Raw genomic sequence first — 26,497 nt, forward strand, 5'->3', positions numbered from 1 at the left:
CATTAAAGGTGACTGCAAAGGACCCTGCTTCCAAAGCTAAGGATGTCAACATAGTTACAGGAAGGATGTAAATAAGGTTGAAAGAGTGCAGAGAAGGTTCACAAGGATGTTGCCGGGACTTGAGAAGCTGAGTTACAGAGAGAGATTGAATAGGTTGGGACTTTATTCCTTGGAGCCTAGAAGAATGAGGGGAGATTTGATAGAGGTGTGGAAGATTTTGATAGGTATAGATAGAGTAAATGCAAGCAGGCTTTTTCCACTGAGGCTAGGGGAGAAAAAAACCAGAGGGCATGGGTTAAGGGTGAAAGGAGAAAAGTTTAAAGGGAATATTAGGGGGGGGCTTCTTCACGCAGAGAGTGGTGGGAGTGTGGAATGAGCTGCCGGATAAAGTAGTAAACTTTTAACATTTAAGAAAAACTTGGACGGGTTCATGGATGAGAGGAGTGTGGAGGGATATGGTTCAAGTGCAGGTCAGTGGGACTAGGCAAAAAATGGTTCGGCACAGACAGGAAGGGATAAAAGGCCTGTTTCTGAGCTGTAATTTTCTATGGTTCTATGTCAAGGATGTTAACTGAAACACTCACTTGTGATGCCCTCTGTCATAATATCAGTCATCTTGCAACAGGATGACAGCATTCGCATGCTGAGCTGATCCACCACCAGCACCTAATAAAAGACACAAATTCAATCACCAGGTCAGCATAAGCAGCACTGCACTTCATAAGTACATAAGATATAGGAGCAGAATTAGACCATTCGGCCCATCGAGTCCGCTCCACCATTCGATCATGGCTGATATGCTCCTCATCCCCATTTTCCTGCCTTCTCCCCATAACCCTTCAACCCATTACCAATTAAAAATCTGTCTAACTTCTCCTTAAATTTACTCATTGCCCCAGCATCCACCGCATTTCGGGGTAGTGAATTCCACAGATTCACAACCCTTTGGGAGAAGTAGTTTCTTCTCAACTCTGTTTTAAATTTGCTACCCCTTATCCTATGACCTCTCGTCCTAGAATGCCCCAGCAGCAGAAGTATCTGCTCCACGTCTACTTTATCTATACCTTTTATCATCTTGTATACTTCAATTTGATCTCCCCTCATTCTTCTAAGTTCCAGAGAGTATAGGCCTAAACTGTTCAATCTCTCTTCATACGACAAACTCCTCATCTCTGGAATCAATCTAGTGAACCACCGAGAAAGATTCTGCCCATCATATTAATCATTGAGCTGCCTTACAGCTTAGCTGCTTCTGTTGTTTCAATAAATGTTTGGCACAGAGTTGGACATAGCAATTTGCTTCATGAATGAAGACTTCCTTCTGACACGTAGCGCAGGTAAAACAGAGTTGAGACTTACTTATTCACAGGTGGAATACTTGGCACCATGCACATGTGGCACATGGGCCTTTGGTGAATCTTCTCTCACCATACAATGGTTAACAGCAACCAGGCAAAGGACCTGCTCTCTGTGAAATGCAGCACAGACCAGCACAGCTCTCAGAATCATACTTAGTTCTGACACCCATTTACAATAAGGCTCACCTTTTTTTTCAGCAGAGCAGCTGTGACAAATTATGAGCCCATTTATTCAATGCATGTTCTGACATCTACTGCAAACGATAACTCCAGCATTCCATAGCCCATTAAAATTAGAATTTGTTTCATAGAATCATAGAATCCCTACAGTGCAGAAGGAGGCCATTCGGCCCATCAGGTCTACACCACCCACAATCCCACCCAGTGCCTATCCCTACAAACCCATGCATTTACCCTAGCTAGGCCCCCTGACACTAAGGGACAATTTAGCATGGTCAATCCACCTAACCCGCACATCTTCGGACTATGGGAGGAAACCGGAGCACCCGAAGGAAACCCAAGCAGACACGGGGAGAACGTGCAAACTCCACACAGACAGTGACCCAAGCCGGGAATTGAACCCGGGTCCCTGGTGCTGTGAGGCAGCAGTGCTAAACACTGTGCCACCATGTCGGCCATTTCCATACTGTGCCGTTTCATAAGAGATGTCTCCTTGCACTTTGAAATCCAGTCCAGGTTCATGTGACGAGGGGGTCTTCTTTCTCACCCAATATCACAAGGGGAACAATTGTTAGTTCTGCCTGCGGAGAATGCAACTTTCTAAACTCTTCCCTCTCTCGGGTTACTTGAATGGCTTGTATTGACGAACAGATAAGTGAATTAAATAGATTGCTCTTGTGGCCAGTTAAGAAAAAGAGGAATTTTCTCTTCCTTTCTCGTAAATTCCATCAGGATCCCAAATTGGATCAGAATGGAGTTCAGACATTGGGCAGAATCTTCCGTGCCTGCCAACAGACAGAATCATAGCGTATGCGGCCACTTAAATTTTGCGGGAGGCAAAAAAATCTATTCATATAATCCCTACAGTGCAGAATGAGGCCAACTGGTCCATCGAGCCTGCACCGACAATGATCCGACCTAGCTAAGAGGCAATTTAGCATAGCCATTCAACCTAACCCACACGTCTTTGGAGTGTGAGAGAAAACCGGAGAACCCGGAGGAAACCCATGCAGACATGGGGTGGAACGTGCAGACCCCACCCACACAGTCATCCAAGCCGAGAATGAATCCAGTTCTTTGGCACTGTGAGGCAGCAGTGCTAACCATCGTGCCATCGTGCCACCCAATGGCAGGATAAACTGTTGGGATTCTGTTCTCCTGATACACAGGGTAGGGTAAAGGCAGGATGGGCTTTCCAGCAAACAAGCTCAGGAACTCCATTTGCATACATCTCCGCATGCTTATTAAAAGGCCACCTCATTGGAGTTAACTTTACCCTCAAAATTAAGTATCCTGCCAGAAGGTCTAGTTTTACAGCTGTATATAGGTGGTGGGCAGCTGGCAAACTTCACGTCTTCCAATACTTTGAGGTCAGTAGGTGCTTCTTTAGCCTTCTTGGGCACCGCACATAACTTCACTCAGAGGGAAGAGTTTAGAAAGTTGCATTCTCCGCAAGGAGAACTAACAATTGTTTCCCACATTGAAATTGGGCGAGAAAGAAGACAGGGTGCCAGGAGCTAAAGCTGTGCCAAGGCTGGGCACGGGAGGCAGGCAGACAGGCAAAGGCTTTAAATGAGGAGGTGGGTAGGGTGGAATGAAGGGTGGATTTGGAAGGCAGGCTAAGCTGGGAAGTGGGGGTGGGGGTCTGTCCAGGAGAGTGCATGCTCAGCCGACCCACCACCCAACGGGAATCAGGCCGTCAATGCCGCGTGCCACCGGATTTAAACTCCAGAACGGAAGATTCCACTCATTGGTCCAAGCCCGAGTCAAATTTAGTCTTGACTGACAAATTAACAATCAAACTTCACTTCTAAATCCCACTTGCCTCACGCCTGCAATTTTGTTGAAAGGAATTTTCTGAATTAATCTTCCAACCCCTCAGGACAAAATTCCAGAGTTTCTCGATATAAATCAGACCCTAAAGATCAGCATTATCTCTCTTTTCTTTCCCATGTGCTTAAGTGAGCAAATCTGGGCAAAGTACTCAAGGTGTAGTCTGCTCTGGGCACAGTACAGTTTCACCATAATCTGCCCTGACTTGGACCTGGATATATTTACCCTTCAGTCTTGGATGAGTTGGTTTATTATTTTATTTATTTTATTGATTCCTGCTCTCCAGCTGTCGATTAAAATGAAACACCAGGAAATTAAGAACATCAGGAACTAGGGACGGGATTCTCTGGTCGCGCGCCCCAAGACCAGAAATTCCCACCTGAGGTCAACATCCCTTTGAAGGTCTGCCAAATTATCTGCCCCACCCGCTACAATTCTAGCGGCAGGCGGGCTGGGAAATTTTCCACCCGGGTGTGTAAACCTCTGCTCCTCATTTTCTCAGCTCTGCTCCTCCATACAAACATATGCAAATTTCAACAAGGGAAGGTCAGTTTGTTCATCCAAGCCTGCTTCATTGGACACTCCCTATTCACAAAGCCATGTAATCATAGAAATCATAGAAACCCAACAGTACAGAAAGAGGCCATTCGGCCCATCGAGTCTGCACCAACCACAATCCCACCCAGGCCCTACCCCCATATCCCTACAGATTTACCCACTAATCCCTCTAACCTACGCATCTCAGGACACTAAGGGCAATTTTTAGCATGGCCAATCAACCTAACCCGCACATCTTTGGATCGTGGGAGGAAACCGGAGCACCCGGAGGAAACCCACGCAGACACGAGGAGAATGTGCAAACTCCGCACAGACAGTGACCCAAGCCGGGAATTGAACCCTGGAGCTGTGAAGCAGCAGTGCTAACCACTGTGCTACCGTGTCGCCCTGAGGAGAATCCTTACTAAAATTTGAAGGCTAATTAGAGGATAAAAATTTGGATAATTCCTCTCTGATCAGTCTCCCGCCCAACACTCTGACCCAATCAAAGCTGATACAGGAGGTAAAAACAGAAAATGCTGGAAAATCTCAGCAGGTCTGACAAGCATCTGTGGAGAGAGAATAGAGCCAACATTTCAAGTCTGGAAGACCCTTCGTCAGAGCGGCACGGTGGCACAGTGGTTAGCATTGCTGCCTCAGAGCGCCAGGAACCCTGATTCAATTCTGGCCTTGGGTGACTGTGTGGAGTTTGCACAGACTCCATAGCATGTGAGCTTGGTGATAAAATAGAATTCACCAATACACCCCTTGTATGAATGTAATTACATTGAATGCACCCAGGCAGGAGAAAGCCTTGCTTCTTCTACAGAATGGAGAATATTTTGTGCAGTTCATCTGGGTTTGCACCAGGCTTCGGGCAGTGTCAAGGGGACGGGGCCGGGAGCAGGGCCCATAGGGGCAGGGCCCACTGCCACTCTGCACTTGGCGATGACAGAGGGAGGGAGGTCAACGATCAGGGTTGGTGATCAGCAAGTCGGGGGGGAGGGGAGGGGGGGGAAGCTGGTCAGCCGGCCGGGGGGGGGGGTGGGGAGAGGGGGATGGGTGAGGTCGAGGCTGACCTGGACACATCCAGGAGGCCAGCGATCGGGGGGTCGTGGGGGAATCGGAGAGGCAGTGTTGCGGGGGTCACGAGGCTGGTCAGTAATCGGGAGGCCGGCAGTGCGGGGCTACTGTGCATGCACCGTCCTCAGCGCTGACAGATCGGTGCACGCGCAGTGACCCGCTCAGCGCTATGCTGCTGGCCTCTCCAGCGGGGATAGGCCCCGCCCATGGACTTTTTGCATTAATCACTCTGGTGCACGCTGGGCATTTTGAAAATCTCGCTGAAAAAACCCGTGGGATTTGCTCCAGTTTTTACACGAATTCAGCACTTGGAATTTTTTTGGGAGAATCCCACCCTGAATCTTTCCCTTGATATGAATTTAGTGTCACCGTGCCGATATATTGCGACACACAGAAAATGTAATCGGGGGATAAGGCAGCCACCAAAATTAGTGTTACCGTCTGCATTGTGTTATAAATAACCAATGGGATACTTTCCTGTCAAATTAACAATCTTGTACCATACTGTCTGGTTTCTTTAATAGTCTCGGTGGGATCATCCATGTGGGGGCACATAAACTAACACTGCATTATATCACTGTTGCTCTTAACAGTAATGACCCATGCTGCATATATGTCAGGTGATATTTATAACCATAACGGGTATTATCATTTTCCTCGGATGCTTCTATGATTGTTTGGTGAATTAATTAGTGAACTTTGAAAGGGGAATAAATGTCACGCATGATTGAGGGGGAGGGTTAAAGTGGAGGTGGGGGGGGGAGGTGGGGCAGGGGCAAGTGTAATAGGGGCCCAGAAAGAGACGCACCACGGGATATATCTCTCCTGACCCTGGCAGCAGGGAAGTCACCACCGCATATGGAGACCACCGGGTAAACCCTGGCAGCCTCCCAGTGGGTAGCTGGGAGGGGAATATGCCCTACATGATCACTCCATTGGCCATGGAAGGGGCACCTTGCAACAACAGTGGCTGATCGCCCAGCAACTGCATCGCTGATGCTCCATGATCCCCCCAACTGCCCCCCTGATAGCTGTCAGGCCCTGGCTTCCCCCAGCCCAACCCGCCTGCCATCGAATTTGCAGAGTCAGCAATAGCCACTGCGAGCGGTGGCACTGCTGAGGCTGGCCACCACTGGCCTTCTGATGGAGGTCGCAGCCCTTCATTAGGCAGCAGCCCCGATGCTGGCCCCTGAATAGCTCGCGGCTGATAGCATGCTACCCCGGGTCCCACCTACTGCCGAAAGAGGATCGTCAGTCCCATCAGTGAGGTATCCAGGTCAGCCGCAACATTCATCCCCTACTACCACATAAGCTGCACTGACTTTCCCGACATCTCCTCCTCTGTCCAGGTAAGAGTACATCTGCATCACTCTCAGCATTTATTACAGATCCAAATAATGGCCCACACACCATTTCCTCCCATTTCAAAAACTGAAATCAGATGAGCAGCCTCCAATCCAAGGGAACAGTTCCTCTTGCAAGTTGTTAAAAAAATGAGCAAGGGACATAAGCAATCTTTTTGAGGACTGAGTTGGGTGTATGTCAGTTGTGTTGGCAGTCTGATCTATTTTGAGGCTCTATCCAAGATCATATCCTTAATCGATTTTAATATTTTCAATATAGTGGCTATGCTGCCGAGCGACGTTCTTTATTAACTATATTAAATATTATCCCTCTTGCCCCTTGACCCAAAAGCATCAGCGTGGGATGCCCCCATGAAATGGAAAAATTCCTACCTTCCATTCTCCCTTCTTCTTCACCTTCTTGATGACATCGTTCATAATCTCTGCGATCGAAAAGAAACATCGGTTAGCTTTCAAAACAAGCAGAGGAAGAAGTCTCAAATATCCAATGGAATGTAACCTTCCCACCTCAGCACAGCACCAGTAATTGTGATCTTGTTTGAATGGGCGGTAGTGTATGGACAGCCCTTTTTACGTCTCTCCCCATTTTCATTCTCACTGAGGTGACTGCACCTAAAGTTTAGGCTCTATTTGATGACAAGCTTTATTGGGGACAGGTTGTTTTACATCTGCCACGAAATGTGAACAGCTGGCCTGTGATATGTGTGTGGTGGATTCGCTCCTTTTATAGATAACAGCTGGACTTCCACGGGACTGCCAAGTACTAGCACCTTTCATTCCAAAGAGAACTCCAAAGTACTTAGTCGCAATGGATTACTTTTGAAGGGCTTGCAATTTTGCCATGCGGATAATCGGACGGACGACTTGTACACCGGAATGTCCCACAGGCAGCCACTGAGTCCGAAGACTAGATAACTTGTGTTTGGAGGGAGGAATGTGGGCCAATGCACTTCATTCAAAAGGCAGTATTCTCTGACTCAGCAACAATCCCTCAGTGCTGGACTGGCGCATTATCCATGCATCGCGCACTCAAGTCTGCATCTGGGTTTGAAAGAGGTCAGAATGCCACATCTGAGCCAAGCTATAGATAAACATAGATGTGCGAGATTTATAAATATTTGTGTAAAATTGCATTCACAATTTCCATCAACGTGAAGAAAATCTTTGAAACATAGCAACATACCCTTACATTAGTGTAAAGATCAGCACACTCATTATAAAGTGTTTCGTGTGGAAGCGCCAAATGTTATTTTTATCTCAACGATAAAGTGAAGTGAAGATGCATTTCATTGAGGTTTGCATTAACGAGTTTTGCAATTGTGAAGCGTTGCAAAAATGTTGGAGAGTCTCTAAAATATACACGGTCAACTGGATATAGTGCTCTTCACGTGAATCCTGCCAACCAGTTGGAGAACAGGCAGGGCACCCTCCTCACATCAGTGGTGGTGGGGGGAGGGGGGGACTAACCAATTTAGGTACCGATCAGGTACCTTTAAGGGGTCGTCATAGAATTATAGAATCCCTACAGAGCAGAAAGAGGCCATTCAGCCCATTGAGTCTGCACAGGCAACAATCCCACCCAGGCCCTATTTCCGTAACGCCACATATTTACCCTGCTAATCCCTCTGACACTAAGGTCAATTTAGCATGGCCAATCAACTGAACCCACACATCTTTGGCCTTCATCGGGCCTTTCCCAGGAGTCAGAGCCCTGACCGTGGAAATGCCACCCCACCGTGATGTGTTGGGCCAATTGGAGACTGGTAGCTCTGCCCTGTCAGCAACGGGAGAGCAGTGGCTGCTGACAGTAATGCACCCAGCAGAGGCCTAAAATTGACAAGGCTCACAGGCCACAGATGAGTGAGGGCAGGATGGGGGTCATGGGGAGTGGGTCATCCGTGAGGTGAGGGCAGGGGGAAGGTGTTGGATGCAAGGGTAGGGGTTAGCTTGCCTTTTGTCGGGTGCGTGATCAGGCACTAAGTGCCCTTGAAAGAGGGACCCCCTTGGGAGACCAATGGCAAACTGGGTGACCTTCCAGAGGTACGGGAAACCCACTCAAATTCAGGGAGAATCCCTATGCCCCCACTAAACCTTGGTGAGCTCAGTGAGTGGTTTGTTATTGATTCTCATTAGCCAGCGGGCAAGCTCAGCCCATTCCCACCACTAACTCAATAGGGGTCAATTTTCCTGTGGGTGGGAATGGGACATGCAGCCTCCCCTGCAATTACGTGGGCCCAGCCGCCACCTAGCCCGATCCAGGGGCTCCAATAAATTCAGCCGAGTGCCCCACAACAATCTGAGCCTCTGTGTGGGGAGGACCCAGCCTTTTGTTATTTGAAGTCAGATCGGAAATGTGTGTTTAACATTAGTATTTAAGACATTGCTACAATAAACCAAGGTTTCCTCCATCATATACCTCTAAAATTCTTTAACCCTCCCCCAAAAAAAACCTTTCTTGTTCAGTTAATTCTGTGTTTATTGCTGCAACTTTAAAAATCTAATTTAAATGATTAATTCTGGTAAATCAGGATTAAATGGCCTGTCCTCACATACAATCAAGGAATCGATGGGTACGCAGAGTAGGCAAATGAGTTGTGTGAAATCACACCAGCTGCAATGGATAGTTTGAAAGGAAAATTGATCATAAGGTCAATTTTAAAAAGGTGCTTAAAGGTGAGTTACGCCTTCTGGATTGAAGAATCGCTCCAAATGATGGGGAAGGTCAAACATGGTGTTTACCGGAAATCTGATTATGTTCGCTTGGGCTTTGGGGGATCTGTAAGGCTCAGTAAGCTCTCACGTGAAGGAAGAAGAGTTTGTATTGTTATGGTGCCTTTCACAACCGCAGAACATCTCAGAGCGCTTTACAGCCAATGACTTACTCTCGACGTGTAGTCGCAGATAAATTAAAACGCATGCAAGAATTACAGGCAGCAGTGGAGAGCTGACAAGTTCTCAGCTTTAATGGTCAGAAGACCTTAAGATGCAACTTCTCTCTTTCATTAGATGAATCTATGACTGTTTAAACCTTTTAGGCAATTCAGTGCTTTAACAGTAACACATTCTAGCTTTTGTGAAGACGGCACAGTGAGTTCTCTCCCTGTTCCTCATGCAAAGTACACCAGATTTAGGTTAGTTATTTTTATATTTCAGGTAACAGGTTAGGAGGTGGTGACTGTGGACACTGGAGAGTTTAATTCTTTCACTACTTTCAGGACACCAGTAGTAGAATCATAGGATTAGAAGGAGGCCATTCAGGCCATCAATTCTGTGCCAGCTCTTTTAGGGAGAAATCCATTCTCCCCCCACATTTTCCCCATATCTCTGCAATTCTTTTCTCCTTCTGTTCATCTTCCCATTGGAAGGCTGCTATTAAATTTTGTCAGGCAACGCATTCTAAATCTTAACCATTCATTGGATAAAGAAACTTTTCCTCATATCATCTCGGTTCCTTTAAATTTATGCCCTCTGGTTAGCAACCTTTTAGTCATTGGAAACAGTTTTTTTAGTCTTTCGTGGGATGTTTGCGAATGGTTAGGCACAAAGAGAAAATGTTGGTGACGCCCAGAAATTCAGTCCAGAGAAAAGCTTATTCATGAGTGGGCTTACATTAACACTGCAATGAAATTACTGTGAAAATCCCCTAGTCACCACACTCCAACGCCTGTTTGGGTACACTGAGGGAGAATTTAGCGTGGCCAATTCACCTAACCAGCACGTCTTTCAGACTGTGGGAGTTAACTGGAGCACCCAGAGGAAACCCACGCAGACACGGGGAGAATATACAAACTTCACACAGACAGTGACCCAAGCCGGGAATCGAACCCGGGTCCCTGCCGCTGTGAGGCAGCAGTGCTAACCACTGTGCCATCGTGCCGCCCTTAAGGTGAGTTAGCATTTGGGATATGCACTCCTCATGAAAACTCAGAGCCTTTGAGAATATTATGAATTAGAAGGCAGCTTCAGATGGGCAGGAAGAGCAGCTTTGATGATGGGAGTTGCAGTTTTCCAAAGAACTCCGAGCACAGGTTGGGATCAGTTTCCTACGTAACCACAGTGACTACACTTCAACAGTACGTCACTGGTTGTAAGGCACATTGGACGTTCAATAGCCATGTAAGAGTGGATTGTAAAGGAGCGAGTCAAGGGGCGTAGTGATAACATCCCTCAACTAATAACCTCACATCCCTGACTAATGTCCTGGGGACATGGGTTCAAACCCACTATGGCTGTTCATGGAATTTAAATTCCGTTAATAAAATTTGGAATATAAAAATAAACTAGCTATAGTATGGTGACCATGAAACTATCAAATGTTGTAAAACCCTATTGGGTTCACTAATGTTCTTCAGGATAGGAAGTCTGCCGTCCTTACCCGGTCTGGTCTACATTTAACTCCAGACTCATGACAATGTGGCTGATTCTAAACAGCCCTTTGAAATGGCCATGCAAAGTAAAACTTTATTTATTAGTGTGACAAGTAGACTTACATTAACACTGCAATGAAGTTACTGTGAAAATCCCCTAGTCGCCACACTCTGGCGCCTGTTAGGGTCAATGCACCTGACATCTTTTGGACTCTGGGAGGAAACTGGAGCACCCGGAGGAAACCCACGCAGACACGGGGAGAACGTGCAGACCCTGCAGAGACAGTGGCCCAAGCTAGGAATCAAACCCGGGTCCCTGGCGCTGTGAGGCAGCAGTGCTGACCACTGTGCCACCGTGCCGCCCAAGCCACTCAGTTCAAGGGCAATTAAGGAAAGGCAATAAACGATGCCCACATCCCATGAAAGAATAAAGAAAACAAAACCGCAGGTCTTTTTTTCTTCCAATTAGGTGCCCGCAGGAGTTAATTCCAAATGAATGTCTGCCTGTTGACTGAGTGCTGAGGTGTTCACTGACGTTTGCTTTGCCTTCCTATATGTTCAGCAAGCTTCTGACTCAGTGTTTGCTGAACACCCTTGTGAACAGGAAATGCGTAATTAATCTTAGCGTCTATTCCAAAAGCCCTGACTTTTCTATCAGTATCAGCAGCTTCTAGACCAGCTTTCCTTTCCAACTGAGAAGTTGCTTTTCGACTTATCTGTAAAGTGGAATCCAATCCCAACACTGCCGTGACAGCTGCTGCAGGGAAGGGGGAGGTTCTATTTTCTCCCTAGCACAAGTCAAATTACTGGGTATCAGAAAATGGTTTTGAATGAACAGCAGTGAGCTGCAGTGAAGTATGGTCAGTGTGAACATGATTACTGATCCTGAGGCCCCCTCGATAGCTCAGACTGGGGTCATTTGGCAATTGGACTACACTGAGTTAGGTAACTGTGACCAAGAGGTTGTCTTTCTAATTCCGGGGCTGGGAGGGGAAATCTCAGCCAGATTCCCACTCGGAATCATTATCCTCGGAAATCTGTGCGTCAGCAGCAAGTAAAAGAATTGACACTTGACTGTATTCTCTCCCATTACTGAACAGCCGAGCCTCAAACATGGCCACCTGGAGGGCCTTAAGCAAGGCCCATGGGCACTCTGAGTGACTGCGTTTCAGGAGATGAGAGGAGAGAACTGGAATTATAAAGAATGCATTTTGTTTTTAACAAGTACATATACGGCAGCACGGTGGCGAAGGGGTTAGCACTGCTGTCTCACAGCGCCAAGGATCCAGGTTCGATTCCAGCCTTGGGTGACTGTGTGTAGAGTTTGCACATTACCCCCACATGTCTGCGTGTGGTTTCTCCGGGTGCTCTGGTTTCCTCACAGAGGCCAAAGCTGTGCAGGTTAGGTGGATTGGCCATGTTAAATTGCCCCTTGGTGTTCAAGGATGTGTAGGTTAAGTGGATTGGCCATGGTTAATGTGAGGTTTTACGGGGATAGGGCAGGGGGGTGGGCATTGGTGTGATGCTCTTTCGGAGAGTGGGTGCAGAATCGATGGACCGAATGGCATCCTTCTGCACTGTAGGGATTCTATGATTGTAAAGATCTAGATATGAAAGGATGGAGGTTTTTCTGTAGCTACTTGTGTCCAAGCAGTTGTAAAGTCTTATTGTGGATTCTACGCCTTCTGTTAATAGAGTCCCAGTAAAAATAACATTGTAAAGTTAACAAATGGGCACGACACAGGTCTTTCTATCTGGATTTGTCTGTCATGAATGAAATTTGACTAGTGGGATACGGTTAATGATTAGTGACTCAATGGTGTGATAGAAAAATGTATAGCAATTCCTGCAATCCCTTTCGCCATTCTGCGATGATAATTCCAATGTGTGCATTCATCTACATTTCCTTCTCGCTGACTCTAATCGGAGCCCTGCTCTCCTCAGTTGTAATCCGAAGCTCAGAGAAAAAAGACGACAGGATTAAATCTAATTATAGAGGTAAAGACATGAGCCAGTTTCCTGATCTAAATCCTGGAGCAATGCTATCTTTCGACTAAGAAATCTCCTTAAATCTCAACTGAAGCAACAACAGGAAATGAGACCACAAAATCGCCAGAGGACGAAAGTAGTCTTAATTAACTTTATTTTTAATGGAAAAAGGAAACTACAGCAGTGTTTAAAGCTTGATGGGGAATGTGGTGAAACATTTAACAAATAAACATTTTTCTAATCACTTTTCTCAATTTCTTTAAAATCCTTACTTTGCCACTTCCATTCCTGTTCATGGTCATTTCCAAATTTTACTTCCCCCCCCCCCTACTTTTATTTTTTTATTCATTCAGGAGTTGTGGGCATCGCTGGCAAGGCCAGTCTTTAACACCCATCCCTAACTGCCCTTGAACTGAGTGGCTTGTTCGGCCATTTCAGAGGGCAGTTGAGAGTCAACCACATTGCAGTGGCTCTGGAGTCACATGTAGGACAGACCAGGTAAGGACGGCAGATTTTCTTCCCAAAAGGACGTTAGTGAACCAGATGGGTTTTTCTGACAATCGACAATGGTTTCAAGGTCATCAGTAGATTCTTAATTCCAGAATTTTTCCACATTTGAATCTGCCGCGATGGGATTCAAACCCAGGTCCCCAGAGCCCGAGATAAAAGTAAATTACTGCGGATGCTGGAATCTGAAACCAAAAGGGAAAATGCTGGAAATTCTGGCAGCATCTGTCAGGAGAGAAAAAAGATCTGATATTGAGTCCAGATGACCCTTTGTCAAAGCTTTGACAAAGGGTCATCTGGACTCGAAACGTCAGGGCTTTTCTCGCTTTGCAGATGCTGCCAGACCTGTTGAGATTTTCCAGCAGTTTCTCCTTTGGTCCCCAGAGCCCTGCCCTGGGTCTCTGGATTACGAGCCCAGTGACAATGCCATTATACCACCGCCTCCCCAGTTATGTAATTTTGATTCCAAATGTAACCCAATGGGGTGGACTTTCTCATAAGTGAACCTTTTCTGTTGAAGGAAAGTTGAGTAAATTTGGATTGAAACATTTGAAATATTCAGCCCTATTAATCAAACAATAATAACTGCAATTTCTAATAGTGATAGAGGTAGACAGATAGAGTGCCTTTAATATACTAAAACATTCAAAGGTGCTTCACAGGAGCATTGCAAAACAAAGTTTACCATCAAGTCACACAAGAAGATATTGGAACACAGCTTGCAGCAATACATTACTAATGTGAATACATATTGCTGACACAATAGCAAAGTACTACAGATGCGGGACTTTGAAATGGAAAGTGAAAATACTCGAAATATTCAACAGAAATGGACGTACCTGTGGAGAAGAGAGAGAAAGGGAGAGAGAGAGAGAAAGAATGTTTCAGGTTTGTGGTCATTGGCCTGAAACAATCACCCTGTCAGTCTAACCACAGGTGCTGCCAGACCTACTGGCCATTTCTAGAACATTCTGTTTCTACTTATTGTTTGAGGCTGCAACAGGCACATCATAGAAAGCATCCTTTCCGGATGTATCACAGCTTGGTATGGCTCCTGCTCTGACCAAGACCGCAAGGAACTACAAAGAGTCGTGAAGGTAGCCAGTCCATCACGCAAACCAGCCTCCCATCCATTGACACTGTCCACACTTCCCGCTGCTTCGGCAAAGCAGCCAGCATAATTAAGGACCCCGTGCACCCCGAACATTCTCTCTTCCACCTTCTTCCGTTGAGAAAAAGGTACAAAAGTCTGAGATCATGTACCAACCGACTCAAGAACAGCTTCCTCCCTGCTGCCATCAGACTTTTGAATGGACCTACCTTGTATTAAGTTGATCTTTCTCTACACCCTGGCTATGACAGTAACACTACATTCTGCGCCCTCTCCTTTCCTACTCCCCTGTGTACTCTATGAACAGTATGCTTTGTCTGTTTAGCACGCTAGAAACAACACTTCTCACTGTATCCCAATACATGTGACAATAATAAATCAAATCAAAACATCATCATATTCTCCACTGAATCCTAAACAGCGCTGATATGTTTTTCTCAGACAACTAAACAAATCTTTGAAATGGGTCCAATCTTAGAAATATTTATAAGTCACTGGAGTTCCCTCAGAAGTGCAGCTGTAACACACGGTTCCTCTTGCCTTCCAGTAAAAATTGACTTCACAGCTGTTCATCTCACTCAAGGGGATAGCCCGCTCTAATCCTTGTGCTATCAAACCTAGTGTCGCACTAGATCCAACTATTACACCCGATTCTGATTCCCACGCAGCTGTTCTCTGCAGTATATTTGAACCTAGTATTGTAGCTGATCCTTACTGTGAAATTACTCTGTGTTCACTTCACTTTATAAACTGAACTGAAACATATAAGATTCTGAGGGGGTTTGATAGCCTAGATGCTGAGAGATTGTTTCCATTGGTTGGGGAATCTAAAACATGAGGGGGTCGGGGGGGAACACATAGTCCGGTTAAGGGGCTGATCACTTAGGACTGAGACAGGGAGAAATTGCTTCACTCAAAGCGTTGTGAATCTTTGGAATTCTCTATCCCAGAGAAATCTCACAACCCCAGGTTGAAGTCCGACAGGTTTATTTGGAATCATGAGCTTTCGGAACGCTGCTCCTTCCTCAGGTGAGTGGCCCACTCACCTGAGGAAGGAGCAGCGCTCCGAAAGCTCGTGATTCCGTTGGACTTTAACCTGGTGTTGTGAGACTTCTCACTGTGCCCACCCTAGTCCAACGCCGGCATCTCCACATCATGGCTACCCCAGAGAGTTATGCGTTCTCCATTGTTGAATACATTTAAGGCTCAGAAAGGCAGATTTTTGGTGAAAGTACAGTTCTATCTGATCTCAAAATATCATCAATAGTTTATTCTGAGACAATTGAGTCATTGTATTTTTTTGCTGTGTTTAATTTCCCTCCTTTTATTTAAAGGACTTTTCCTGCAACATAAATGATTCCACTGGTATGTCAACTCACGGTTGTAAAACGGCCTGAGGTCACTGTACTGAATCTTTTTCAGCTTCTATTTCTGTAAGGAAAAGTTTTTGCTCTGATTCTCAAGGTTGAGAATTGGCCATACTTTGGGAATTTTCTGCAGTTTTGGCCTCCATTTTTAAAGGAAGGATATACTTGTACTGAAGGCAGTAAAGCATAGGCTCTCCGCATTGGTCCCTGAGGGGGTTCATGGAATCATAGAATTCTACAGTGTAGAAGGAGGCCATTCGGCCCATCGAGTCTGCATCGACCACAATCCCACCCAGGCCCTATCCCCATAACCCCATGCATTTACCCTAGCTAGTCCCCTTGACACTAAGGGGCAATTTAGCATGGCCAATCCATCTAACCCGCACATCTTTGGACTGTGGGAAGAAACCAGAGCACCCGGAGGAAACCCATGCAGATATGAGAAGAACGTGCAAACTCCACACAGACAGTGACTCAAGCGGGAATCAAACCCGGGTCCCTGACGCTGTGAAGCAGCAGTGCTTAATCACTGTGCCACCGTATCCTATGATGGGAGGCTGAGTAAATTGCGTTTATATTCTCTGGAGTTTAGAAGAATGAAAGGGGACCTCACTGAAACAAAAAATATTCTGAAGGGGTTTTATAGGGTAGACGCTGAGAGATTGTTTCCATTGGTTGTGGAATTTAAAACACAGGGAACAGAGGCGCAGTCTCTGGATAAGGGACCGATCACTTAGGACTAAGATGGAGAGAAATGCTTCACTCAAAGAGTTATGAATCTTTGGAATTCTCTACCCCAGAGAGTTATGGGTGCTCCATCATTGAATACATGTAAGGCTCAGATAGATTTTGGGTCCCTCGGGGAATATGGAGAGTGGGCATTAAAGTGGAATTGAAGGCCTAGATCAACCATGATCATATTGAATGATGGAGCAAGCTCAACGGACCACATAGTCTACACTTCTCCCATTCCTTGTATTTAATATATGACTCTGTGTAAGGAACTGAGCTCCTTGAGAATTGAGGTGGAGTTATCTGCACAGCGGGGAAGTATAACGGAGACAAACTTGCAGTACAAGAAGATTGAGAAGGAGATGACTTCGGATATGATAATGTTGAGGCTCTCAGAGTATGAGGTATTGGGTGAAGGCAATAGGTTTTCCTGAACACTTTCCCTCTCCTAAACTGTGATGATTGCTTTAATTAATTACTGTATCATAATTGCCAACTGCATTTGAAATAACCAAGGTGAGCCTCCCAGCTCAATATTGGAGAAACCCTGTCAGGAAACTCACCCACACACCTTCAGAAAAGACTACAGATGTATTCCCATCCATGGCCAGAGAATAACTTTGATTTTAGTAATGACTCAAACAGATTTAAAGCCAATTTTTGAGTCATTGACTGGGAATGGAGCTACAGGCATTTGCTTAGAATTTAGAAGAATCACAGAATCCCTGCAGGAGACCATTCAGCCCATCGAGCCTGCACTGACAACAATCCCACCCAGGCTTTATCCCCTGTAACCCCACATATTTACCCTGCTATTCTACCTGTCACTTGAGGGCAATTTAGCATGGCCAATCAACCTAACCAGCACATCTTTGGACTGTGGGAGGAAACTAGAACACCCGGAGGAAACCCACGCAGTCATTGGGAGGACATGCAAACCTTACACGGGCAGACAGTCACCCAAGGCTGGCATTGAACCCGGTTTCCTGGCGCTGTGAGGCATTAGTGCTAACCATTGTGCCACTGTGCCGCCCCATTGCTTGGGGCAAATCTGGGGATAAACGTGAGTGTGATTGTTGAGTGGCAGTAGGAAGGTGAGATGTGTACTAACATCTGGTTCCTAACCAGTACATGTGTATTAACATCTGAAGTGCTTGGGAGCTCGAGAGTGATTCTGAAGGACATTTCTGCAGAAGCAATTATCTTCGAGATGGTACTGAGAGGACTCAAGACAATTGTAATGAATAGATACTTTTTACAAAATGCAACTGATCAGCACAGTCAAACATAATGACAGTAAAGCAATGCAAGTAATCAGATGCATAGAAAGTGCATGTTGTATGCAACATTAAAACTCTTGTATCAGTGCTCCCTGGTCCTACTATCCCTCACACTATTTCCATGAAACAATCTTACCTCCACATATGGAATACCATCAAGGACTACCGAAGGATGAAAAGATATAGCATTCCTTGGTAAATGGCCCTCATGACATGTATATTTCTACCTGTATTCTTACTACCTGCGAATTTCTGACAAGAGAATCTAATCATGCAATAAAAAATTATTCATTTATTATGGATAAGGGACCGATCACTTAGGACTAAGATGGAGAGAAATGCTTCACTCAAAGAGTTATGAATCTTTGGAATTCTCTACCCCAGAGATTTAAACACCAGATTAAATCCCAGTTGATTAATTGTGATTTCCTTCACAATAGGGTGGCACAGTGGTTAACACTTCTGCCTCACAGCGCCAGGGTGTCAGGTTCGATTCCTGGCTTGGGTCATTGCCTGTGCAGAGTCTGCACATTCTCTCGTGTCTCTGGGTTTCCTTTGGGCATTCCAGTTTCCTCCCACAGTCCGAAACACGTGCTGGTTAGGTGCATTGGCTATGCTAAATGCCCCCTCAGTGTACCCGAACCGGCACCGGAGTGTGGCAACTAGGGGATTTTCACAGTAACGTCATTGCAGTGTTAATGTAAGCCTACTTGTGACACTAATAAATAAACTTTTTGTTTCTTTGAGGTAGGTGGTAACTTCGTATGATCACGAAAGGTGGGTGACAGCGATGTGGCCGTCCAGTTTACTTCCCTTCCATTGAACTCAATGGAAATAAAAATCGGAAGAAATGTAAAGTGGGCAACCAATTCTCTATTACCCATTTTACACAACTGCACCAAGTTAAAATCTGCCACTTTAGAAAAAGACATGAAAGTGAATGCATAAGCCACATGGTAAGGATTCACTCAGCTAAACACTCACTCTATGGCTGCAGCACAAATCTATAGCGGCAGTCAATGATTTCTGGCTGCATCAAGAACCCACCAAAAATTTTAATACAGAGACAACGCCAGACCATTGGACCATCGCACGTTTCCAGATATTGTTGCCACCACCCTCTGGTTAAATTCGCAGAAGCCACAGTTGGGTAGAACATTCCAGAAACGCACCAGATAATACTTCCGCGAATGTTCCTCTAATGACACAGCCAGAATCTTGACCCACTTCAACGCAATTGGAACTTAACAAGATTCAGCTGAACTGCCGCAAGCCAAGATTAATACTGGCTGAAATTCTGGCCTCCCCCACTTCAGAAAATGAAAATGATCGCATCCCTGGCTTTGTATCTAATCTCACAATGGGATGCGCACCCATTTGCAAAGTCCCATATTGACATTGCTTCTGTGAGTTAGGGATAACTGTAGCAACTAATCTCCAAAAAAAAAATGAAATTCAGCTTTAATACATTAGCTTTCAGGAGAGAAGAAGTAGCATATATTCTGTACACTTGATGCTGCTGCTCCATGCATTCTGTCCAGCTGGAATATTTCCATGTGGTCTATGCAATGATTCTGGCAGCAGTGCATGACTGTCGTTTTGGTCATCCAACCTCTTCCTTTAAATATTTTGTCCTCAGTATTGATCAATGATGAAGGGAATAGTTCTGTAGTGTATAATGGATAATGTAAACATATATGTGCAGCGATCACATCATGGAATGCAAATCAGATGGCCTGCTATCAACAGCTTTCTCAATGGTCAAAGTAAGAGTTAAGAGGGGGATTTTTCCTGTAGTTCAGAGTGTAAGTTGCCTCCTCACATCGTGTTTTGTCAATGTTACTTGTTTGTTTATTACAGTAAAAGACTTCAAACTTGAAATCTTGTTGCGTGATCATTACAGTCATTCACTGGAAGCTCGGATTTTTTTCTAAAAATAATTGGTCTCTATGGAGATTATCACATGTGGAATGCTGCTCTGAAAGCAGAAAATATTGTATTCAAATTTTGGTCGTAAGTCAGTGAATTCTTTAGGACCATCACTTCCTGACTATACAAAAAAAATCCAACTCACAGAAAGGAATATAGAGACACTGCATAGATTTAAAGATGAAAAGTAAATTTACAATATCTCTTTAAAGTTTTTTTATTCATTTGTAAAACATGGGCATCGCTAGCTAGCCAGCATTTATTGCCCACCCCTAGATGCCAGAGGGCAGTTGAGAGTCAACCACATTGCTGTGGCTCTGGAATCACATGTAGGCCAGACCAGGTAAGGATGGCAGATTTCCTTCCCTAAAGGACATTAGTGAACCAGATGGGTTTTTCCGACAATGGTCTCACGGTCATCAGTAGATTCTTAATTCCAGATCATTTTTATTGAATTCAAATTCCACCATCTGCCATGGCGGGATTTGAATCCGGATCCCCAGAACATCAGCTGAGTTTCTGGATTAATAATCTAGCGAAACTACCACTAGGCCATCACATTCATCTGCCCGTCTAGCTCAGTCAGTAGAACGTGAGACTGTTAATCTCAGGGTTGTGGGTTGAAGCCCACATTGGGCGCCATTGTTTCTTTAAATAATGGGAGCAGAGTTACCGCTTTGGTTTATGTGAATTTGTTTGCAATGCTTAGGCACAGAAGTACACCATGGAACCAAAATTCAAAAGTAGATTTATTAGAAATGATCAGAGATTTGTTTAGGTAATAGAAATGAGGGAGAATGTCATAGGCAATTTCCTGTACCTTGGACAAAATTTCAACAATGACACTCATGAAGTGCGTCAAAATAAAAAAAACTGTTTCTACAAAGTGTGTTCCTTTTTATCATTTCAGTCACAAAAAACCTTCATCAATTACCAGTGGGGTTACAAGGCAAAATGAAAATTATTCAGTAAGTGAACTTACTGTATGTTGTGCAGATTGAAACGTTATGTTAAATGGGAATTCCTTTTAACCATTAACTAATTTCACAGTGCTCCTTTCTAAAGAGCTATGATGTGGAGATGCCGGCGTTGGACTGCGGTGGGCACAGCGAGAAGTCTCACAGCACCAGATTAAAGTCCAACAGGTTTATTTGGAATCACGAGCTTTCGGAGCGCTGCTCTGGGCATCAAGTATTGCAAAGCTAACCATCTTTACTTAAATCTGTATTAATACTTTGTAGATTAATGTAAATTTTTAACTCACTGGGATAGACCCTGACTTTGTGCAATAGTGTAAAACATCAGCAACCTTGTTATGTCCCTCCCAATTTATATTTCCATGAGGGACTGCCAACTCGCTATTAGCTGTTTACGAATATCACAAACTACCATGGTCTAACTTGTTGTCTTCATCAGCATAAAGAGCTGAGAATTGGAAGGAATGCATTCATATAGCACCTCACTATGTTGCAGAGGTGCCCTGAATTTGATTTGATTTGATTTATTATTGTCACATGTTTATAGTGAAAAGTATTGTTTCTTGCTCACTATACAGACAAAGCATACCGTACATAGGAAAGAGAAGGAGAGAGTGCAGAATGTAGTGTTATAGTCATAGCTAGGGTGTAGAGAAAGATCAACTTAATGTGAGGTAGGTCTATTCAAAAGTCTGATGACAGCAGGGAAGAAGCTGTTTTTGAGTTGGTTGGTACGTGACCTCAGACTTTTTTATCTTTTTCCCGATGGAAGAAGGTGGAAGAGAGCATGTCCGGGGTGCTTGGGGTCCTTGATAATGCTGGCTACTTTTCCAGGGCAGCGGAAAGTGTAGACATGTCAATGGATGAGAGGCTGGTTTGAGTAATGGACTGGGCTTCGTTCACGACCCTTTGTAGCTTATTGCAGTCTTGGACAGAGCAGGAGCCATACCAAGCTGTGACACAATCAGAAAGAATGCTTTCTATGGTACATCTGTTGATGTTGGTGAGAGTTGTAGTGGACATGCCAAATTTCCTTAGTTTCCTGAGAAAGTAGAGGCATTGGTGGGCTCTCTTAACTATAGTGTCGGCATGGGGGGATCAGGACAGGTTGCTGGTGATCTGGACACCTAAAAACTTTAAACTCTCAACCATTTCTACTTCCTATGTACTGATGTAGACAGGAGCCGTTCACTACACTTCCTGAAGTCAATGACTATCTCCTTCGTTTTGTTGACATTGAGGGAGAGATTATTGTTGTCGCACCAGCTCACCAGATTCTCTATCTCATTCCTGTACTCTGTCTCGTCATTGTTTGAGATCCGACCCACTACAGTGGTGTTGTCAGCAAACTTGAAAATCGAGTCAAAAATTGAGTTTAGTTGCATGTTTGACTTGCAACTAAAGAGGTCGCTTTCGTTAGAACAAAGATTAGGAGATGATTTAAAAGGGATATTTCAAATTATGATGGAAACAAAACAGTCTATTGGAAGAGTCTAGAACAAAGGGACATAGATAAAAAATTAAATGTAAGAGATATCGGAGAGCAAACAGGAGAAACATTTTTATGCAAAGGTTTGTGAAACTGTAATACACCACAGTTAGCAAGTGAAGCTGAGAGCATATCAACATTTACAAATAGGTGGCTGAAAGAAAAGGGAATAAAGGGTTTCAAGAACAGATTGGACACAAAGGCTTAGAACGAGTGACTACATGGAGGATAAAACCAACTCAGACTGCTTGGGCCAAATTGTCTGCATCCCTGTGGTGAATGTGAAGTAATTATCTGGGTTTGCAATATTTGACAATCAAATATTTTAGATTTGGAGGGAAAAGGATTATTATTTTTACATGGTATTGTATTATTAGTTTGAAGCAATTCCAGGGTCCTATCTGATACAGTCTGTGTTGAGTGCGGAGAAAGCATTACATTTATCATTATCAGAGAATCAGAGTATAGGGATTATCCTGTTTCTCCCACATCTTGATGATCACAAAATAAATGACAGAAGATTCTTGATGGTCTTCCAGAAAACTACATCTAGCAACTATAAAAATTTAATCATAAACTCACATTAGGATTAACCATAAAACAAGAGTAACACTGAAAATGATTTTTTGTTAAGAATAAGAGTACAAATTTGAGAACATTGCTTGCTACAAGCAACAGTTATAGTACAGTTCAGTTTTCACACTGTGTATAAAGAGTGCATTTTGACAAATATGCATTTAATATTTGAAATCTATCTCCAAGTCTGGAGCGGTTGTCCCAGTAACTTTAAAATGCAAGTTGCAGCATCTGAGAAGACAGCACAAACATTTCATTTAAGAATGGCCTAAATCTTCTGGTACCGCCCACCGCGAGAAATGTTGTGGGTGGGATGAATAATTTGACGGACCAGCAAAAGGTCCGTTGGCTTTAGGCAGGAATCTTCAGTCCCAAAGAGGGTGGGACTGGATAATCCCATCCAATATGTCTTTCTGACAGATATTACGCACTTCCAAGGGGCATATTTTCCCTCCTTTTTGCATTGGAAGAAGAGGACTTGACCCAAGATGCAATGCCAACAATAGATTGCTTTGTTCCAGAATGGCAGTTAATTTTTTTATCCATTCATGGGATGTGGGGATCACTGGCTGGGCCAGCGTTTGTTGCCCATCCCTAATTGTACTTGAACTGAATGGTTTGCTAGGCAATTTCACAGCATATTTAAAAGTCAACGACATTGCTGTCACATGAAGGCCAGACCAGGTAAGGACAACAGGTTTCCTTCCCTAAAGGGGATTAGTGATCCAGATGTGTTTTTAACAACAATGGTTTCATGGCCATCATTAATTCCAGATTTTTATTGAATTTAAAATCTCACCATCGGCCATGGTAGGATTCAAACCCAGGTCCACAGAGAATTACCCTGGGTCTCTGGATCACTAGTCCAGCAACAATACCACTATGCCATTGCTTCCTGCTAGGAAGAGAAGGGTTAGGTTATATTGTTGGCTTCTTCAACAGGATTGACCCATACAACAGATTCACTGAACAATTTGCAGGATTCAATTTTTTTTTAAACTGAAATGATGCGTATAAAATGTCTGTTTAAGATTTTTATTGGTGTCACAAGCAGGCTTACTTTAACACTGCAATGAAGTTACTGTGAAAATCCCCTAGCCGCCACACTCCAGTGCCTGTTCAGGTACACTGAGGGAGAATTTAGCATGGCCGATGCATCTGACCAGCATGTCTTTCGGACTGTGGGAAGAAACCAGAGCATCCGGAGGAAACCCACGCAGACACGGGGAGAATGTGCAGACTCCGCACAGACAGTGACCCAAGCCAGGAATCGAACCTGGGTCGCTGGCGCTGTGAGGAAGTAATGCTAACCACTGTGCCGCCCTTCTCCAAGATGCAAAAGGATGTCCTCCTCTTTTCAATCCCCTGCAATTTTGTAGGCTTTTTAAACAAAACCTGGTTTACAAAGCGTGACAAAATTCATTGGAAAATTTAAAATTACAATGATTTGCTATTAAAGGAAATGCCTCAGTCATGGGTTCATACTTGTGATAGCCCTCTTGCCAAGTTTGGATTTTTTTTTCATCGAGTTCCGATAACATTTCTCCAAGAAGAAAAGGAAAACCGCCGTGTAGAATAGCTTGTCCTGCTCTCATACACTTCACACCCGAACTTGGGGGCACAGTTTTAAAATTAATGGTCGCCCTTTGAGGACAGTGACGGTGAGACTTTTTCTCGCTAAGAGGGTTGCATGACTTTTGGAACTCTCTGCCTTAGAAAGTGATAGAGGCGGAGTCACTAAATATTGAAGGATATGAGAAGCTGTTCTAGAGTTAGCTGGGAAGTGACCTCAGACAAAAGTCTGAAGACATGTACCAACCAACTCAGAATGAAACTACCTCGCATTAAGTTGATCTTTCTCTACCCTAGCTATGACTGTAACACTACATTCGGCACATTTCCTTCTCTATGAATGGTATGCTTTATCAGAGGGACGTTTTTTACACAGAGAGTGGTGGGGGCCTGGAATGCGCTGCCAAGTAGGGTGGTGGAGGCAGACACGCTGGCATCGTTTAAGACTTACCTGGATAGTCACATAAGCAGTCTGGGAATGGAGGGATACAAACGAATGGTCTAGTTGGACCAATGAGCGGCACAGGCTTGGAGGGCCGAAGGGCCTGTTTCCTGTGCTGTACTGTTCTTTGTTCTTTGTTCTGTATAGCGCGCAAAATACAATACTTTTCACTGTATACTAATACATGTGACAATAATAAATCAAATCAAATCAAATCAAATATTGTTAAGGCAGAGCTAGATAGATTCTTGTTAGGCAAGGGAGTCCAAGGTTATTGGGAGTAGATGGGAACATGGAATTCAAAACACAAACATATCAGCCATGATCTAATTGAATGGCGGAGCACGTCTGAGGGCTGAATGACCTAATTCTGCTCCTACTTTGTATGTTTGTATGTTCTTGCGCCATGAAGCTCTGCAAAAAGCCTTGATCTGACATATCCTTCCATCCTCAAGAGAAAACAACTCCCAAACCAGGGGGGAGATGAGTAATGCATTTTAAAATCTTTGACTTCTAGATTTGAACATATGTCAGAAGAACTTGCTGTGCCATCTGTTATGGATCAGCCTACTAACAATCGTAATAAGAGTGTAACAAGGCATGATAGGGTAATAATCTGCCCAGCAATAGGTGGAAATCTGCCTAGTGACAGCAGTAGCCAGCATTCAAAAGATGTGATTTTCTCAGTAATGAGATTAGGAGGCATCTAGATAGAACCAGGTGTAAACCTGGTTAGGAGGAAACAGCTTTCCTAGATGACTGAGAGATCAGTGGTAGTAGACACATGTTAATTTCTAATGGCAAAGACTTTGAGAGATGTACACAGCCAAATACACCGAAGGAAGAATCAAAGAGGAAAAGAAGTGAGAAGGCCAGTCTACATTTAACAGCCAAAGATGAGCCCACAACTCACAGGCAGAAGGCTAAGGCTTGCATCTAAGTCTTCGAGCCAAGACAGTGCAGAAATCTCATAAAGGCAGTTTAAATATCTTCATTAGACCGTGAAAAAACATTTCCCAGATTTGATCCTCAGCCTTGTAATGTGCGGTAACTATAAGCTGGATTTGACTTATAGATTTATTTAATTTAGATATTGTTTGGGAAGGGGCAAGTGTTAAGGAGTTCAGGGCTCATGGACCAAGGGTCAATTTCTACATAAACTGTGTGTGTTTAGTGATTCATATATTTAATTGTCTTAGAGTATTGTAGTCCTATTCATGTGTATTTATCTCTTTAATTTAATAAATAGTCTTTAGTAATTGTTACATGATGATTGGACTGGTTATTCTCACTGGGGAATGATTTCTCGCATCATTCCAAAAACAAAACTATACACCACCACAAACCGGTGTTTCAAGTTGGGATGCCCTCACAGATGACATCCATGTGGTTCGTGACACATCTTGATTTAGAAACTGGACATGCACGTTTAAACCAAATTTGAAGAAACTGGAAACTGCAGACAACTCATTGTCATTTGCAGTTCTGTTCACTGTCGTGAGGCAAGCCAGGGGCTCCCCCAAAACCAAATGTAGTTACCAACAACCAGGAATCAAACAAATTTCAATAAACTTATTTCATAAAGTATTCGATTATTTTTGAAGAATTATAAATGCACTGAGTTTGAAGGTAGCTTTGATTCTTGAAGCTAACAATGACTTTGCATGAACCACAGGTGAACTGAACATATAAAGGTTCCAACTTCATTCGCAATGAGCACTTTTACAACTTTGCTGAGACAGGAGGAAGCTGTGATAGCTCTTTAAGTCTGTCACTATCCTCCTCACATTTCACTTCCAAGTCT

At 44.2% G+C, this 26,497-nt stretch overlaps 1 protein-coding gene across 4 annotated transcripts in view; it reads right to left on the reverse strand.

Annotated features, from left to right (window-relative positions):
- stxbp1a (syntaxin binding protein 1a) overlaps nucleotides 1-26,497 on the reverse strand; it is a 116,529-nt gene that overhangs the window by 44,019 nt on the left and 46,013 nt on the right. For all 4 annotated transcript variants that reach the window (XR_013499351.1, XM_078226615.1, XM_078226614.1 and 1 more), the window contains exons 2-3: nucleotides 6,728-6,777; nucleotides 585-666 (exon numbers count right to left, since the gene is read on the reverse strand). Coding sequence is in view for 3 of the 4 variants with exons in the window: in XM_078226615.1 (XP_078082741.1) it covers nucleotides 585-666; nucleotides 6,728-6,777 (132 nt within the window). In the remaining variant the exon portion in view is untranslated. The remainder of the gene's footprint in view (nucleotides 1-584; nucleotides 667-6,727; nucleotides 6,778-26,497) is intronic.

This window comes from Mustelus asterias, chromosome 13 (assembly GCF_964213995.1).
Source record: "Mustelus asterias chromosome 13, sMusAst1.hap1.1, whole genome shotgun sequence".
NCBI classification, from domain to species: Eukaryota; Metazoa; Chordata; class Chondrichthyes; order Carcharhiniformes; family Triakidae; genus Mustelus; species Mustelus asterias.